Source organism: Equus asinus, unplaced genomic scaffold (genome assembly GCF_041296235.1).
Source record: "Equus asinus isolate D_3611 breed Donkey unplaced genomic scaffold, EquAss-T2T_v2 contig_4, whole genome shotgun sequence".
NCBI lineage: Eukaryota > Metazoa > Chordata > Mammalia > Perissodactyla > Equidae > Equus > Equus asinus.
Genome location: NW_027225071.1, coordinates 344,935 through 364,288, shown reverse-complemented (window position 1 = coordinate 364,288; position 19,354 = coordinate 344,935). Strand labels below are relative to the sequence as shown.

The 19,354-nt window shown below is 39.5% G+C and overlaps 1 protein-coding gene and 1 long non-coding RNA gene across 8 annotated transcripts in view; one reads left to right on the top strand and one right to left on the bottom strand.

Moving 5' to 3' along the window:
• The window catches only part of LOC139043866 (serine/threonine-protein phosphatase 2A regulatory subunit B'' subunit beta-like), a 59,068-nt gene that overhangs the window by 24,893 nt on the left and 14,821 nt on the right, over positions 1-19,354 (top strand). For 2 of the 7 annotated variants that reach the window (XM_070503632.1, XM_070503633.1), the window contains exon 3: positions 15,538-15,698. The exons of the other annotated variants lie outside the window; for them this stretch is intronic. In XM_070503632.1, the coding sequence (XP_070359733.1) occupies positions 15,538-15,666 (129 nt within the window). In that variant the 3' untranslated portion in view covers positions 15,667-15,698. The remainder of the gene's footprint in view (positions 1-15,537; positions 15,699-19,354) is intronic. 7 annotated transcript variants of the gene reach the window in all.
• LOC123283915 (uncharacterized) lies at positions 49-11,441 on the bottom strand. Its single transcript, XR_011500935.1, has 2 exons — positions 10,888-11,441; positions 49-9,207 (listed from the first exon to the last, which is right to left on the bottom strand). It is a non-coding gene; the product is annotated as an uncharacterized lncRNA (long non-coding RNA).

The window sequence follows — 19,354 nt, the reverse complement described above, 5'->3', positions numbered from 1 at the left end:
GGTGCTGTCAGCGGTTTGGATCTTTGCCATTCTAATAAGTGTGTACTAGTGTCTCATTTTACTTTTAACTGGCAATTCTCTAAGGGCATATGATGTTGAGCATCTTATCTTTTCATACACTTACTTACCATCCATCTGTCTTCTTTGATCAAGTGTCTGTCTGTTCAGTTCTTTTGTCCATTTTTAAATCAGGTTGCTTGTTTTATCATTGTTGAGTTTTAAGAGTTCTTTGTATATTTTAGAAAACAGTCCTTTATCAGATAGGTCTTTTGCAAAAGTTTCCCCTAGTCTGTAGCTTGCCTTCTCTTTCTCTTGACATAATCTCATTTTATTTTCATTTTTATTGTTTTGGTGAGGAAGATCGGCCCTAACATCTGTTACCAATCCTCTTCTTTTTTCGCTTGAGGAAGACTGGCCCTGAGCTAACATCTGTGCCAGTCTTCCTCTATTTTGTACGTGGGTCACCACCACAACATGGCTTGATGAGTGGTGTAGGTCCATGCCTGGGATCAGAACCCGCAAACCCTGGGGCAATGAAGTGGAGTGTGCCAAATTTAACCACTATACCACTGGGCTGACCCTGGCACAATCTCATTTTAAAGGATTCAAATAATATACATACTAGCAGGATGGGAATGTATGATCCCATCCTTCTGGTATTTCCAATCTCCTCAAAGTGGTAACCACTGTCAACAGTTGGGTAAATATGCTTTGAGTCTCTGTTTATACAAATAGGTACTCTATTTGCATTTATACAAATAGGTACTCTCAATCTCCCTTTCTCAAAAAAATTTAAATGTCAAAAAGACTCAGGATTACACTTATGACCAATTGATTTTCAACAAAAGTGCCAATGCAATTCAGTGAGGAAAAGATAGTTTTTTCCAACAAACAGGACTGAGAAAAGTGGATATCTGCAAGAAAAAATATGAATTTGGGCTCTTTCCTACACCATACACAAAAATGAACTCCAGAGCCAGCCCTGATAACCTAGTGGTCAAAGTTCAGTATGCTGTGCTTTGACAGCCCAAGTTCAGTTCCTGGGTGTGGAACCACATGACTTGTCTAGCAGTAGCCATGCTGTGGTGGCAGCTCACACAGAAGAACTAGTAGGACTTACAACTAGAATACACAATTATATACCAGGGCTTTGGGGAGGAAAAAAAAGAGAGGAAGACTGGCAACAGATTTGCTCAGGGCAAATCTTTCCTAGCAAAAAATAATTAATCACAACTTAATTTTTTTAAAAAATGAACTCCAAATGTTCACAGACCTAAGTGAAAGAGATAAAGCTTTTAGAAGTAAACATAAGATAAAATCTTTGTGACCTATGGTTAGGCAAAAAGAGTTCTTGGAAATAATGCCAAAATCACAACATTAAAAAAATTGATAAACTGAACTTCATCAAAATTAAAAACAGCTGTGTTCCAAAAGATACCATTAAGAAAATTAAAGAACAAGCCACAAACTGGGAGGAAATATTTGCAAATATTTCTGATAAAGGACTTGTATCCAGAATATACAAAGAACACTTACAACTCAATAATAAAAAGACAGACCCAATTAAAAATGGGCAAAAAGATTTGAATAGATATTTCACCGAAGACGACATACAAATGTCTAATAATAAGCACATGAAAAGATGCTGATCATCATTACTCATTAGGGAAATGCAAATCAAATCTACAATATGACAGTTCACACCCCACAGGATGGCCAATACTAAGAGAGACAGGAGCAAGCACTGGTGAGGATGCGGAGCAACAGGAGCTCTCACACACTGCTGGCGGGCACGTGAAAGGGTGTAATCAATTTGGAAAGCAGTTTGGCAGTTTCTTAAATAGTTAAACAGAAATTTACCACATGATCCAGCCATATCTACCCAAGTGAAAGAAAACATGCCCACATGAAGATTTGTAAGTGAATATTCATAGATTATTCGTAATCGTCAAATAGTGGAAATGTCCATCAACTGGACGATACAGACTGATGTCTCCATGAACCGCTACTCAGCCATGAAAGGAACAAAGTACAGGCATGTGCTGCAACATGGAGGAACCCCAGAGACACCACGCCGAGGGAAAGAAGCCACATACAAAAGACCACATATTGGGTGATTCTTAGAATGAAACGTTCAGAAAAAGCAAATCTACAGAGACAGTAAGGAGACTCGTGGTTGCTTGGGACTGGGAGTGGCAATGGGAACTGACTGAAAACAGGCAAGAGGCATCTTTCTGCGGTGAGGAAAACGTTCTAAGTTTGGATTGCAGCGACGGTTGCACAACTCTGTAAATTTACTAAACATCATTGACTTTTACACTTAGAATGGGCAGATTTTATCATATGTAGATTGTTTATCCTCAGTATAGCTCTTTAAAATAAATAAAAGCCCCAGGAGCCAACTTGAAGAGGCTCCCACTGGCCAAAACTGGGAAATGAGCATCACTAAAGATAATGACTGTAAAAGATGCCAACACAAATACTTTTAAATCCATAAAATAATTATGATACTAAGAAAGACAAAATTAATTGGTCACCATTGAAGGATGCTAGTGAACCAACTCATTATTATGTCAACTGGTCATAAAGTGACTCCATAAACACTATTCACTTCTGCGCCATATAATTACCAGAATATTGTGTTTCTTCACATTTTTCTCTAGACTTCATCATTGCTTTGCTTTTTGTTTGCTTAGTTTTTTAATGTATCTATCATCAATTTGCCTCTAAAGTCTGCACAGTATGTATAAATTCCCTCTTAATACAACTAGAAAAGCAAACCACTCGGGTATTCTGTTCCGTTCAGCCTCAGAGACAGTATCTCGCCGAGCCCCAGCCTCCTGCTCCAGTCTGAACAGCTGCTTCCTAAGCCTGCTGCTCACCCTCTTTACTCACCTCAGCCACAATTCCCTTAGACTTTTTGGGGATCTGTCCCAGCTCCTTCCCCTTTCTTGGCTTACTCCCTCATTTTTGTGAGGGCCGTTCTCAGTTTCCTGAGAAAGGGTGCCTGGGAGGTAAAATTTCAGACTGTGTGTGTCTGAAACATGCCTTTCCACCCTCAAGCGTGACTGGCTGGGTATACAACACCAGGCTGAGTGTTATTTTCCCCGAGAAGTTCGAGGGCCTTGTTCTCCCAGCTTTCGATGTCGCTGTTGAGAAATCTAGGGATATTCTGATTTTTGACCTTTTGTATGAAACTTGTTTTTGCTCTCTGGAAGTTTCTAGATGTTTCTCCTCATCCCAAGAGTTGTACAATTATATTTCATTGTGCATTGGTGTGTGTCTACACTGACATACAGTGCTAGGCACTCAATGGGCTCCTTCAATCTGGAATTCAGGTCCTCCAGTTCCAGGAAAATGTCAAACTATTTCATTGATCATTTCCTCTCCACTATTTTTTCTGTTCTCTTTTTCTGGAATCCCTGTTATTTGGATATTATACTTCCTAGACTGGTCCCCTTAATATTCTTATCTAGTCTCTCCTCTTTTATCTCTCTCTTTTTGCTCTAATTTATGGGAGATCTCAGCTTCATATTCCATCTTTCTAGTGAATCTTACATTTCTGCTCATATAGTTTTTAACTTCAAAGAGCTCTTGTTGTCGTTCTCTGAATGTTCTTTTTTGCATAGCTGTTCTCATTTGGCAGAAAAAATGCCTGGTCTCTTTGAGCATATTAACACTTGCTTTTAAAGTTCTTTCTCCTGGATCAGCCCACGGCCTCATCCAGACAGCTTCCTTCCTGTGCTGCTGCGGCCCCTTCTTCCAGGTTTCGGGCTGTCTGCAAATGTCTCATGGTTCTTGGCCACTGGTTCTTGAATTAGTATTTTATATGCTTATTTCTAAAATAAGCTCAAAAAGCTAGAAATTGTCATCTCCCTACCTTCACTGATTTTCCTAGTAACGGCCTCTATCAGCGCTTTCTACACCAGATTGGTATGGGGGCTATGTCTGACTCTGATAAAACTATAAACTCCTCTGGGGTAGAGAATGTGCCTATTTGTCAGCTCCTCATACAACGCCTGACACACAGCAGGGACAATAACTGCTCGATGGACCCAGCTACTGAAGACTCGTCCTCATTTTCGCACACATGGAATCATCACAGACTAGGCAACAGCTGAATAGAATCTCAATTTCCAACCCATATAGAAATTACCCTGACAGTATGCAGGAGGAGGGGACAGCAGCCATAAAATTTAGACAGTGCTTTACAGTTTGTAAAGGGGCTAATATCTCCTTTAATATTACAGATACCTAAGCAGCCTCTACTACTCCCATTTTACTACTGTTACCTCACTTCCAAAAACATGCGACTCGAAAGTTAAGCCATTCCAAATCCTGGCCACATACCTGAAGGCTGGCCATGTTCCAGAACCCATCCAGGTCTGCACAGGTGGTATCCTTTTTGCCTCATTTGTATTCCAAATTGTCCACCAGTTCTTCAAGCCGTTTGAATATTTCTGCCTTAAGGAGTCTTTTTTGACCAACTGCGAGGGGAATAAGATCTTCTGCTAAGGAAAAGATGAGATTTTTAAAAGCTAGAGAACAAAACAGGACCTTGATTGCAAGTCAGCCAGCTGATAAGACGACCTCACCCCAAATATCCTGGGGCTTCCAGAATCAAACTCTTACCTTAAAGCAAAACAAAAAAACATCGACTACAAAACTTTGTCATACCAATACTGAGCATTAACTGTCTGCTTCTGTTCCCACTAAAACGTAGCAATATTCATTCTCATATATGTTGCTACATAGTAAACAGCATTCTGCTCACCTTGTATTTTACAAGAATTCAACCTCAAACAACTCACTGTACATCAGCATCTAAGGACTTCACACAGCACACAAATGATTTTTTCTAAAAAGCTTCTCCAAATAAGATTAAGGAAATATCAGAAAATTTGTTCCATATTTATTTAGGTCATTTTCATTCAGAAAATATTTTGCATAATTAAACAATACTAGATATAGATGTCACTCAAAAAGTCATAAAAAATCTAACAATAAATAGGCAAACGTTTAACTCCCAGGAATGATTGCTAACATTCTAATTACTTACACCTTATAAGTCATCTACCATTTTAGCACAGAGATACTAGTGAACGTATGTTGAGAAATGAAAAGTCTTGCTATTTTGATTAACAAAACTATAAAGTTCGGCAACACTAGATTTTTGTTTCAGATAAATGTAGACATATTAAAATAAACAATGCAGAGCCACCCTGGTGGCCAAGTGGTTGGGTCCATGCACTCACCTTCAGCAGCCCAGGGTTCACTGGTTCAGATCCTGGGCCCAGACCTACACACCGCTCATCAGGCCATGCTGTGCTGGCATCCCACGCAGAAGAACTAGAATGACCTACAACTAGGATATACAGCTATATGTCAGGGCTTTGGGGAGAGGGAAAAAAAGGAGGAAGACTGGCAACAGATGTTAGCTCAGGGCCGATCTTCCTAAAAAGAATAAATACATAAATAAAATAAAATAAACAAAGCTAAGACAAAAAACATAAATGTTCCCTCCCCTTTGTTTGGAATCTATACTTCAAGCTTCCTTTCCCACTCAAGGCAGTCGGTCAATATTAATTCCTCTCTTTCATATCAGAGAATCTTTCTAAAATTATGACATGTTTCAGCTTTACAAATGTTTCTCATACTAATATCTAAGTATTAGCAATATGACACTTATACAATAGCGATTTTCCAGAGCTGATGCTTATTTTATGAACTGTGATATATTAAAATCCATAAATACAAGTTGATATCCTATACATGTCCATCTTTCTACACCTAAAACTTACGTGGATGGTTAATGCCAAGAGCAACTTTCCAAGCTAATATTTCTAGTTCTTTCCGTTCTCATTTATCAGAGATGAAACAGAAAGAACCAGACATGCCTGAGTTCTGTCTTTACTTCTGGTATTGCCCATGGAACTGAGACCAACCCAACTGCCCAGAGTAAGTTGAAGCTAAACCCTGTAAGACTGGAATTACAGTGTCAGGGCCTCACAGATTCTAATTAGTAGGCTTTGCTTGTCCAAGGGCGGTAGTTCTCAACACTGGTCAATTTTGCCCCCCAGGGGACATCTGGCAGTGTCTAGAGCACCTTTGTCACAAACCAGAGGAGTGCTACTGGTCTGGGACGTTACACAACATCCTGCGATGCAGAGGACGGCCCCACAACAAGAATTATCCAATCTGAAATGTCAGTAGTGCAAGTTGAGAAACCCCGGCCCAAGACAAATTGAATCTGTCTCTTTATAAAAAGCATCTTAGCAGGAGAAACTGAGGATAGTTTTTTTTCTTAGAAGAAAAAATTAGCTGTTTATATCTAATGAAAACTTAATTAATGAGAAAGGAGACTTGTCTTAGATCCGACATTATTTAGTTGGGTAAATTGCTTATTATCTCAATGTCTCAGTCCAACAACACGGTGGACTAGCTCATCTCTAAAATCCCTTACAATCATAAAACCTTACGTTCTACAAACAGCTGAAGTGGCTCTGAAATATACTCATTCATAATAGAACAAATGAGTATTAAAAGTATAGGAAGATAATATTTCTCCTCTATTTGATTGTCAAAGCCCAAAAAAGTGGTTAGTACTGTATTGGAAAAGATGTGAGAATCTCCTTGCTACATTCACTCAAGAACATAGTATGTCATCATTTCCTGTGTGATGTGGAGCGTTGGGGCCTTTCTCCAGATGCAGTCCTCTGATCTGTGTCCAAGGCATTTAGGTGACATGGCTTTTAGGTTCCCAAACAGGAACTCTAATTTTCAGTCTTCATAGTTGGAGAAACATAATCCTATCTTATGATTTAGTGGGCCAAGGAGCCTACCATCATCTCCCTCTATCCTTCTTTTGTAAAATAAACATTAACTTAGTTTCTTTGTTTGAAAAAAAAGGTATGATAAAATAGGAACTCCCATATTTTGCTGAGGGAATGTAAATTGAGGTCTTTATTTATTTGCACAGGAGAGGATTGAAAAGCATCCAGGCTTGTTTTTTGCAGGCTTGACAGTAATACTACCAGACTGAACTCAATGGAAACAACCAGCAACAGGGACCTACTAAGTAAATCGTGGTGTAGCCATACAATTGGATACCATGCGGCCATTAAAACACACACAAAAACAGCATGAGAAAGTTCTTAAAGGACTCAAATGGAATATCTCCTACATTTAACATTAAATGAAAACAGAATAGTATGCTACTGTTTACATTTAGAAAAAGTTTATCTACATATGCATTATGTATCTCTGGAAGAATTCACAAGAAATGAATAACACTTGCCTCTGTGGAAGGTTCGAACTGTAGGGTTGGGAGCAGAGTTGGAAAAAAGGCTTCTCACTTGTACCTCTTTCTATCTTTTAAGTTAGCAACCACATGAATATACTAGCCATTGAAAAAGATTTTTAATTTAAAAGATAAATAAAAATCACTCAAGGTCAGTTTCCTCCTAATTCATCTACGTATTATATTAAGGTTAAAATAGTTTAATTTTGGTTTTAAATGTCTAGACATTAATACAAAATGCTTACACTGGGAACAAACGCACAGACCTGAAATGCAGCACATGTCGCTGCTGAGATGTCTGATCCTCCTTTATTTCAAGTGATGGGACTTCTTTTATTGGAAAGCCATGTAAATTTTCAGTAGTAGTTTCATTTTTATTTAAGACACGATCTATAGATTAAAGAAAACATTACATATACATTTCAAAGCAGCAACTCCTATAACGACATCCCCCACAAGACAAATTTCTTAAATCCTTCAATTTTTTCAACATTGAAATTTAAAATTGTAAATAAATTTAAAATTTAAATAAAATTTTATTTCTGCCTCAAAGATTTCATTCATCAGATCTCCTTTTACAGTGTCTCTCAATGTTCTTCATCTCTTGAAATTTACATTTCGGTCCCCCTCTCAGTCTGCAGTCCTCATTCCAGCTCTGTTTCCAGATAGCCCTCCCCATGCTTTTCCGTCTCTTCTGACCCTGAGATCACACCCTGAGCTACATGGTGAGACACATGGTGGAAAAGACTCTAAACGATCTCTGATAAACCATAACCCAGAGAAACAAGTAAAAAATTCATGAAAATACCATACCTGTGCTCCCAACTGTCAGAGAACTCAAAGGACGGCGTAATTCGTCGGAATCTTGATGTACTGAAGTTTCACTTTTGTGTGCCAACATTTCTTTTGTTACTTCTGGAGCCTCATCACTAAGCAAGAGCAAAAATACACTTCGTAAAACATGAACCCATACATCTCACTGAAGGATTTCAAAATTATGTTGTTTTTTAAAAACATGGGATAAAATAGAAATATGTTTCTGTTTTTTAAAACATGTCTAATCTAGAGGGAAAAACCGTAAACACCTCCAGCGGGAAGGCCCGTCTCTGCCCCCTGTGATGAGATCCACAGATGCAAAGCCCTCTCAACCGGACATACACACTTAGGAGTCTCAGATGCCGCAGAGCAGTTCTCGGTCAATCTGCCGCCAGCCAGCCTTTGGAAAGCAACCTTGCCATTTCTTGTAAAGATTCAAACTGATTTTTTCTCCCCACTTTACAAGTTAATCATTTTGTCTTTTGAGATAGCTTTTATAAAGTAGTACTCAGTAAAAAAAACACAAACAAAAAAATCCAAACCATGTCTGAGCTGCAGTATAGCAATTTCTTCTTTCTAAAAATTTATTTCTAAGTGTTGCAATTAAGTCACTTCTTAAAAGCAAAAAAAAGCAAATTGAATCGTGAAAATAATAATGCACAGAAAATATCAAATCTGTCAAATACATTATTGTATCCTTCTGAAAAATTTTTTGGAGAGGTCAAATTTTCATGATTTGTAATGAACATAGTTTACTAACTAAATAACTTAAAAAGCACAGGCCAAATTTAAGAAAGGCATTCGTTCTCCATGTCAGCAAGGAATTCATTCATAACATCTCATTCTGTCACTGGCTGTCAAAGTAGCGGTGCTTGTTGGAGTCTAGGTGTTACGTCATAGCTCTTCAGACCATCTGGTGGCCGAAACAGAAAATCTACTGGTGCGAAGGATGGCCTCCCTTTCACTTCTGCAGGATTTGTCTCAGGTAACTTTTCCACTTTGGATAAGACTCCATCTGGATCCCTTCCGTTTGTCACACTGGTTTGTGATTCCAAAGTATTTACTTCGCTATCAACTTTAAAAGACATGACCTGGATGTGAATAAACAGAATAGAGTGAGAGTCTCTCTTCTTGGGATATATTCCACCAATTTTTTAGGCCCGAAAATGTGAAAGTTAAGAGATATGTCCCACGTACATAATTTAAGAAACAAAAACAAATACAATTAAATGTTTACATGGAGTCAGAAGACCAGCTACATAAACCATTGCTATGGTCCAGAAAGAGGGAGAACCAATCCATATTAAAAAAACTATATAATAGGTTTTAGGTATTACCAAAAATTAAAATATATGAAAACTAAGGTGGAAAAATTCACTCACCTAACAAATACGTATCTTTTTACTTAAATTATGTTGATAATTACAAAGGTTTGAGAATCAGAAATCCAATGTTTATTGGATTACCAGTATTGTCAAGGACAAAATCTTTTTTAATAACTTTGGATTATTATAAATAAGTTTATCATATGAGCAAAACTATTTTTCAATGTGGCACAGTAAGATTAACCATATAAAATGTGAAGCGTATTTTCTTTTTCAAGTCAATTTGTTATTTGGTAGTTTTTTTTTTTACTGTAATATAATTGGCATACAACATTACATTAGTTTCAGGTATACAACATGATTCAATATTTGTATATTGTGCAATGATCACCCCAGTTAGTCTAGTTAACATCCATCACCATGCACAGTTACAAATTTTGTTTTCTTGTGATGAGAACTTTTAAGATCTACTCTTAGCAACTTTCAAATATACAATATTATTAACTGTAGTCACCATGCAGTACATTACATTCTCTACTTACTTATTTTATAACTGGAAGTTTGTACCTTTCAACCACCTTTGCCAATTTAATCCACTCATTTCAACATAATTTTTAGAGGTTTCTACGTTTCTGAGTTTTAATGAGATACGTATTTCTACCCGGACTAGAGTTTAAGGGTAACACTGTGCTTGAGGCCTGTGTGGCTGCAAAGGTAGACACTAGCGATAATCCTTAAGGAGAAAACCAACCTTGAGGGAGGAGCTGTGAGGTCCAGCTGCTCGCCTGTGAAGATCACCCTGTACTGCCTTCCTTGGAGGATCTATGTCTGATTTTTGGTAAGAACCTAGCCAGGTTTCTTACACTTTGGCATAACTTTGTTTTTTTTTTTTAAGGCTAAGGAATTATAGCATGGATTATAAATTAAGGGATTGGGTCCTCGAAATGGTGGCTCTTTTTGAAGACTCTACCAGGCACTATGCTAGATGCTGTCAGAAACGTCAGGTGATTTCATTCTTGAAACTACTCTGTGTAGATATTACATGTTACAGCTGGGAGAACAAACTCATAGCTTCCCCAAGATTATATAGCCAATTGGAAGCGAGACAATAGGCAAACTCAGGCCTAGCTGAATCCAGAGTCAACGCATTTCACCCACTGCACCCATCTCCTAGCCGATGCTCACATGAAGGTTTCCGTCAGCTGTGTTTTTATTTTCTCTCTTCTGTTAACCAAACTACACATTCTCTACCTATAAGGTTTTAAAGATGAGACACCTCACAAACCATAACAGTAAACCCTCTTGACGCTTCCTTGTGCTTCAAGAGGTTTTCACACACGTGGAGGTTAACCTCTTGAAGCAGTTTTGTAAGCTTAATTTCAGCTTCATGAAAATAAAAATGAGATTTTCCAAATGTCTAGAAATAAACAGATACTTATACTCTACCTTGCCTGGTTCTTCTTCGATCTTTTTGGCAGGCCTTCCTTGATCTGGTACTTTTCTTTCTGTTATATTATCTAAAATAAAAATGACATAACAGATCCATTTTGACTAGATAGAAAATTCTGCATTAAAAATGCTAGGTAAGGAGCCGGTCCAGTGGCATAGCAGCTGAGTTCATACACTCCACTTTGGTGGCCCGGGGTTTGCTGGTTCAGATCCTGGGCATGGACCTATGCACTGCTTATCAAGCCATGCTGTGGCAGCTGTCCCACATATAAACTAGAGGAAGATGGGCACAGATGTTAGCTCAAGGCCAATCTTCCTCGAAAAAAATTAAAAAGTACTAGGTAATTTGGGAAAGAAAAAAAGGCAACAATATGAATCTATGCCTTAATGGATTTTATGATTAAAAGTCATTTTAAAATATCCTATTTAAAATACCCTATTTAAATACGATAAATACAGATAAAACTTCCTGCCAAGTATAGGATATCTGTTTACAAAACCAAAGGTGCTAAAGTATTTTACCTTTTGCCTCTGACTATCAAATGCATATTTATTATAGAAAATCAGGAAAAGCAAAGCGCAAAAAACATCACCCCAGAGGGGCTGGCCCCGCTGCGCAGCAGGTAAGTTCACGCTTCTGCTTTGGCAGCCCAGGTGCTCAGATCCCGGGTGCGGACCCACCCACTGCCTGTCGAAAACATGCTGTGGTGGGTGTCCCACATATAAAGCAGAGGAAGATGGGCACGGATGTTAGCTCCGAGCCACTCTTCCTCAGCAAGAAAGAGGAGGATTAGCGGCAGATGTTAGCTCAGGGCTAATCTTCCTCAAAAAATAAATAAATAAAAATCACTCAAGATGACCTTATTCAGAAATCATCACTGCTGACAATTCAGGGTATGCTTTTCCAGTTTTTTTCCTATGTTCACATATTCACATACATATTTTAGAATTGTGATCACACTGTTCAGAATTGGACCTGTTTTCTTTGCCCACTTAATACATCCTGGACCATGTCATGAAGTGTCTTTCACAGGATCGTTCTTAAACGCTACACTGTATTCCACCAAACAAATGGGCTGTAATTTACTGGGGCCATTAATCTTCACTTTGTGGCGCTGCCCACCGGTGCACATGCTTCACCGCTTGAGCGCCCACTGTGTGCTAACTGGATGGTGGGGCACTGAACCTGTCTTGGGGACCTGGAATCTCCCGTTTCCTCCTCGCCTACTCAAAGAAGTACACGATGACTTTAAAAACTGAACACGAAAAACCTCAGGGACCAGAGCATTCTACTTCAGCCACTGATGAAGGAACAGTTCTCACCACGTGCCGCTCGCGTGGCCGGCACAGCCAAGGCTGCTCCCGCAGAGGCTGCACTGGCGGTGCCTGCCCCCGAGGTCTGCTTCGCTCTTTGAGTCATCGACCGAGTGGTTCTCACGCACGTGGGCATTGCAGGCTGCCCTGCTGCGGGAACCATGAAATTAAATGCTTTCGGTAATTACTAAAGCATTGTTGCGGCAACGTCAGAGCTTATAATAATAAGCTACCTTTTTCTCGTTGGACACTTTCTTTTCAGAGGTTTGTCTTTGACCAGATCGTGTTGCTCGAACATCACTCCTATTAATGATCTATTGAAAAGATTAGGTGGTATGTGATTTAATTGCTTGATGAATCAAATTACCACATTTTCAATCGGTATTTTGACCCCTCATCTGAAATCTATTGTAAATGACCCAGCAAAAAATCCACCACCCCAAATAAGATGAGATGAAAAAAGTTTTCCATTATATAGATTTCCTTACAAACTTTTTGTAGAATCCTAGAATTTTGAAAATGCTAATAGCCTAAGCTATTCTAAATAGCTGACTATAATCTTCTGAGAGTCCTTAAACATACCAGCATGTTTTCGCTTCAAAACTTTTGAATTTTGTCTGGAAAAATCTTCTCCTGGATAGAAAACTCTTCCCACAGTGCACTCTGCAACTTCCTTGGAGACTGCATTCAAAGCGCCACCGTCTCAGTGAGGCCCCATCGGAAGCTCACCCTGTACCAGCTTCAATACTCCCCATCTGCCTTCTTTTTTTTTTTTTATTTCCCGCATAATACTTAGGACCATCACATACTATATATTTTTCTTTTCATTGCCTATCTCACATGTAAGCTCCATGAAAACAGGGAATGTTGCTTTATTCATTACTATATCCTAGAGCCTAGAGGAACATGGCAGTGACTCAATTTATTGAATACGTGAAACGGAGCCTTCTCACCTGATAAAGAGACATGCTATTTACCTCCTTGCCCACTTCACTTTATTTTAGTAATCGTCCTATTAACTTTGTCCATAATGGTGTTCTGAAGACCCGTAAGTTTATCCCCCACCCTACGTGCTTTATATCCCTATCTGCATTTTATAGTGACATGGATGCATAATAGAGCCCAGTAAACAAACAGAGTGACACACAGAGTTGGTATAGATCTCATAAGGGATGTTTGGCAATGAATATTTCAAGTGAGTACTTCCTTAGCATCTAGCCAAAACTGCTCTATGTCACCATGCCAATAACAGGGAGTTTGGTACTGTTAACTCTAGTAAAATAATCACTCTGATTGAAGCTGATAATAGATTTAAAATGAATTTACTTACTCTGAGAAAAGGAGCACGATTCATCATTTTAGTAACAATTATCTACTATCAACTTCACCCTAGTCAGCTCCATTTGGGCTTTGGCCTTTGACCTGGCAATCCATACAAGATGGAACAGCATTAAAACAATCAAAAGCAGACAAAGTTAAAAAAAATGAACTGCCATAATTTACTTCCATGTCTCATTACAAAATAAAGTCTCCATTTTAAAGTTAAATTTTACCCTTAGTCATCCAACCCTTAATCATTTATGGCAAAAAGATACTTGCTAACTTAAATTACTCTCTTTTCTGGTTCTGGTTTGATTTAAATTATGCTTAAAAGCCTCAAAACTTACTCATATTTCTCAGTGAGCACAAAGGAGAAATTTCATACTATATTTTCCAGGTATTAGAATCCTTGTTAATATGATGAACTGGAAATATTTGGAAGGGGTCAATGAAGAAACTAGAGTATTAAGATCTCTTCTCTCCTGTTTATGAAAAGATACTGCACAGCTTACTTTCTTAGCTTTGACAGTTTGCCTTCAAATCCAATGATTGTGCACTTGTCCTCTGTCCATAAGAAAATGGAGACCTGATCACAAAGCAAGGAAGAAATCCAGCAAGAGAAGGATTGATTAAAAGTGATAAGTTATTTATCAACTCTAAAATTCCTGAAGAAGCACAATCAGACTTCTTCTGTAGATTAGAAGCCACTTGCTTCTCCAAATCTCAGGGAAGATCTAGTGCTGAAGAAACGAGGCACAAAGTAAACAATATTCAGCGATGGCTATTGTCTAAGTAGAATAAAAAACTACTGGTGAATCGTATTATTTAACACAACAATGTGTGTCTTTTTCCTCCTACATATAACACTTTGTAAATAGCTGTTTACAGTTTAGACCAATGACTGGTGCCTTACATACTCTTGAGAAGCCAGATTAAATTCAGCGCCTTCCAAGAGGTCTTCTCTGATGTTCCTCCAAACAGAAACAATCTCGCCCTCCTCGAACACATACACACCATATTTTTCTGTATCTTTCCACCTTGAGCTACATTCTACTAATTTTGGTCACTTCCACCTTATCCTAAGGTCACATGCAGAGTAATCAAAGGTCTCTCAAATCAATGACATTCCTGAAGCAAACAAAAACAGGCGATATCTTGAGCTTTTATATTATTCAATTCTTATTTAAATCAGGAATGAATACACAGCCAACAAGAGACGACCTTGAAAAGAGCAAATCACCAGTGACTACCTAATTTACAAATCCAGCTGCCTGTGTTCAAACTTCATCCCCCTTAACTCATGGATCATTCTCTTCTTTAGATCACCCCTCCTCCAGCTTCTGTCCTGTTTTAGCTCTCCTGACAATCTGACCTATCACTGGTACCTGACTTCTGCCCACTTGAAGGTGCTCTCTAGTCCTCACTCTTTCACAATGTGTATATCTTTACTGGAGTGGTCTCATTTAGCCCTACAGCTTAAACCCCCATCCATACTCCCAATATCATATCCTAAATCCACCACTCAGCATGGATCTCCGTCCTGATTTTCAAATTTTTATTCCCAACTGCCTGTTATCCAGATGGCCCAAATGAGCTGCAGAAAAAGCAGGAAAAGCATTATCAATATGCACCCACTTAGGCATGTTCCTTTTCCTGCCTTCCACCCCTCTTTTAGCAGCAGCACAATTTATATGGTTGCTCAAACTAATTTATCTTCAGAATCATCTTATCTCCGACTCTTCAATTTCCTTCACCCCTCACCATCTGCTTGGTCCCCGTCAAATTTATCTCCTGAGATGTCTCACACCTGTTTCTTCCTTTAAGCCCACTGCCCCAGTCCCCTTATCCTGTCTCATCTATTCCATCACGACAGTCTCACTACAGTCTTCCTACCTATAAGTTCTTCCCCTTCCAGACTACGATCTTCCAGCCTAGGGTAATCTTCCTGAATTATTAATCTGATCATGGTACAAGCTCATGTATAAGCCTCTCTTGACTCTCCGCATCCGACAGGGTGGACGCCAGATCCTTCGCCCGGCCTTGCCCGTCCAGCCTGGCTCTGACTGCTTTGCTAGTTTTATCCCGTGTCAACCTACCTATGGCTGCACCGAGAGACCTCATCTCCATCTTCTGAACTATTAGGATGTCACTCCCAGCTCCTGCCAACTAGCTAAGTGAATAAAGGGACTACAGGGAAAGGGTTGTTTTAGTCATTTAAACTCTCAAATAATCGCTTCTTGGCCTCTTGGCTAAGATCAAGTATAATCTCTTAAAGAAAAGTCTGGTTAAGAACTATTCCTGAATATCAAGTTATGATACTAAATTTACCTTTTTTGGTTGGTGTGCTGGTATTCATGAAAGAAAAATAGTCTTATCATGTCTATAAACACCCACTATAAATGGTCATCGCTGAAGGTTTCTCAATTTTTTCAGTCGCTTTTCCTCTAGGTATTTCTGGAACATTTGTCTTCGTTGATCACTTAGAAGAGACTTTGCTGATCCTAAGCAGGGGGGAAAATAGCATATAAAACATTCAAATAAAAAGTTATCCAAATGTCTAAAATACCATTATCTAACTTCAACAGCTGCTAAGCAATACTTTCAGTAACTTCGTATTGATTCCTTAGCACGCTAACCACACAAGTCATTTCAACCCCTGTTCTTTCAAAATTTCTCTCCCTTTTGCCTTCTCTTGTTCACAAATTAACTGCTTGCCATCCCCTAGGCATCCGTTACTTCACTTTTAAATTAATTAACTTCTATGATCACCCACCTCCAAGCTGACCTCCAACAATTCTCACCTCCTGGTAGTCATGCCCTTGTGTTGTCCCCTCCACACAGAATAGGGCTGAGCTGTGTCACCAAGAAAAGTGTGGGAATGATGGAGTGTGGCTTCCAAGACTGTATCATTAAAGACAGTGCAGCTTGGCCCTGCTCTCTCTCAGATCACTTGCGCTGGGGAAGTCAGTGGCCATGTGGAGCCTTAAGGAGATTCAGGCAGCCCTGATGGGGATTTTTAGGCTGCTTAATTTTAAAACAGTTTATGATGAGGATTTTTAGGCTGGTTACTTTTAAAACTACAGATAAGAAGCAGGCTCCAAGGAGTGGAATTTGTTTGCCCTTTGATCAGAGGCAATTGCATTTGTAAAGGAAATCTTCATGCCTCCCTCTCTGGAATTTGTTTGCCCCTTGTTGGGAAAACATTTACATTTCTAAGGGAAACCTCTATCTGTGAAGATGCCTCCCTCTCTGAGCCAGGAGGAAGGGGGGATGGCCTTATCTTTGGAAACTGTCTGGCAACCTCATGTAACTGACCCCCCACCCCAAAATCCTCCTTTGTCTTTAGCCGAGGATAATATTTGAGCGGTGACTTCTGCCATTTACTCAATCCGGTTTGATTCTTATCTAAAAGTTGTGGGACCGCCAAATGGCCAGACCAAACGGGCACTAATAAAGAGATAACTCACACACCTATGCCTTAAATATTGGCCCCAACCCTCAGTTCGGGGCAGCAGCAGAAGCTCCGACTGCCCATGGGTCCTGTCCCCATGCTATTCCACACTATTCTCTAAATAAAAGAGCACTACTGCCAGATCTTGAGAGTCTAAGAAATCTTTCTTTCGACTCCTCGGCTCACCGACCCCGCGTCAGCCCTATGGAGACACCACATGACGAAGAACTAAGGCCTCCTGCCAAAAGCCAGCATCGACTTGCCAGTCATGTGAGTGAGTCATCTTGGAAACAGCTCCTCCAGCCTCAGTCAAGCTTCAGAGGCATCCCTGGATGACACCTTGACCTGTCAGATTCCTTATCTCCCACCTGTGATTCTCAACTCAGGTTTCTACTATGTATTCTCATGTTTATTTAAACTTGTTTGAAAAATGTGAGTGGCTACTATGTACCAGACATTTTTAGGAAGTAAGAATAAGAGAATTTCTGCCCCTGAAGGGCTCACAGTATCGTGGGGGAGATGAGCACAGTTTCAATTTGGTTTAGCATGGAATGAAGACTACGAGAATGCACAATCGAGAATCAGTATAAACCTGTCTGGGGAGGTCAGGAAAGGCTTGTCAGAAGAGAGAATACCCGAGAAGGTTTCTGAAGAATGAGAGTGCGTTTGCCCACTGGGTGAGGGTTTAAAATAATCCAGGGAGATGACTGCACAACTCAGTAAATTTACTAAACAAAAGGCATTTACTTAAATGGGTGAATTTTATGGTATGCAAATTCTACCTCAATAAAGTTGTTTAAAAGAAATAATCCAGGCAGAGAACAGAAGATGCGAAAGCTCAGATGATGAAGTGGTTAATCATCGATGAAACCCCTATATCCTCAACTTCCCTGAAGTTCCTCTTCCCTTCATCTCTTGATCTAACCGTAACCTGGCTCTCCCCTGAAGACAACGCTCCCCTAGTTGTCCTCTCAAGTGGTTGACTGTTTTCTTCTCCCACAAAGGTCATATCACTGGGCCTGAAGCGGGCCGGGGTGGGGGGTGGTCCCTCATTGCTGTTTCTCAATTATTTCTTCCTCTTCACTAAAACAGCCCAGCTTTATATTTCACATCATCAGACCATACTAGACAGCACCCTGACTTGCCATCTATAGATGGCAAGTTCTTCTCTCAGTATTTTACAACTTAGTAAATGGCCACTCCATTTTTTTAGTTGCTCAGGCCAAAACCCTTAGAACCATCCTGACTTTTCTTTATCAACCTACATCCACTCTATTAGGAAATCCTATTGGTTCAAACTTCAAAATGTAACCAGAATGAAACCACCCAGGGTTGCCGTTCCCACTGTGGTCAACCATGAGCTAAATTATTGCAGTTATCTCCCAGCTGGTCTTCTGGAGGCCATGCTGGTCACCCTACCATCCGTAAGTGATGCTTTAAAACATAAAGCAGATTATAAACACACTAATCCAATAATGGCTTCTCATGTCACTCAGAGTAAAGCTGGTCTCCCTGTAAAGAAGGCCCTTGGGCTGCATATTTCACTGGTCCTGGAAAATGACAAAATTGAAGCAGTGAACATTTAAACAACTTGAGACCTGATTTAGCTACAAAACTTCTATTTTAATGTCCCTTATCAATTAATCTTGTCAACACTTATCTTATTCAAACTCCAGAAGTCAGAACTTACAACACTCCACAAGCGAATGGAACTTTCACAGCCTTTACCTTAAATAGGAAGTATTTAGTCATAGAAAATATCAAGTTATTTAGAATGGTATTTCAAAACTCCATTCTTCTGGTAAGTTTTTTTTTTTTTTTTTGATGTGGAAGATTGTCCCTGAGGTAACATCTGTTGCCAAAGCTTCCTCTATTTTGTTTGCTGGATGCTGCCACAGGCTTGAGGAGCAGTATGTAGGTCCACGCCCAGGATCCGAACCCACAAACCTCGGGCCGCAGAAGCAGAGTATGTGAACCTAACCACCACACCACCCAGCTGGCCCCTGGTCAAGGATTTTTTAACCTCAGGTATTAAACCAACTTTTTTCCCCTCTTCAAAGCAGTTAAAATTACAATAGCTCTTTACTTACTTTGCCTCACACTCATCTCTTCTGGAATAGGCTCTTGAGATGTCTCCTCTAATTCAAGATTTCTACCTTCCAAGGTTGGAAGGTTGACATCCGTCAAACCAGAGTGTCTTTTTCGTTCATATTTATCATATCTGTCTGCTTTCTGAGAGAGAAAACTCTCCTCAGCAATTTTAGTTCTAATCATCTCAATACTTAAATCCTTTCTCAGTTGACTGGCAAAATGTGATGCAGCCATCCTGCCAGGGAAAAGAAAGGTAGACAACTTATATAGATTTTCATATTATTTAAA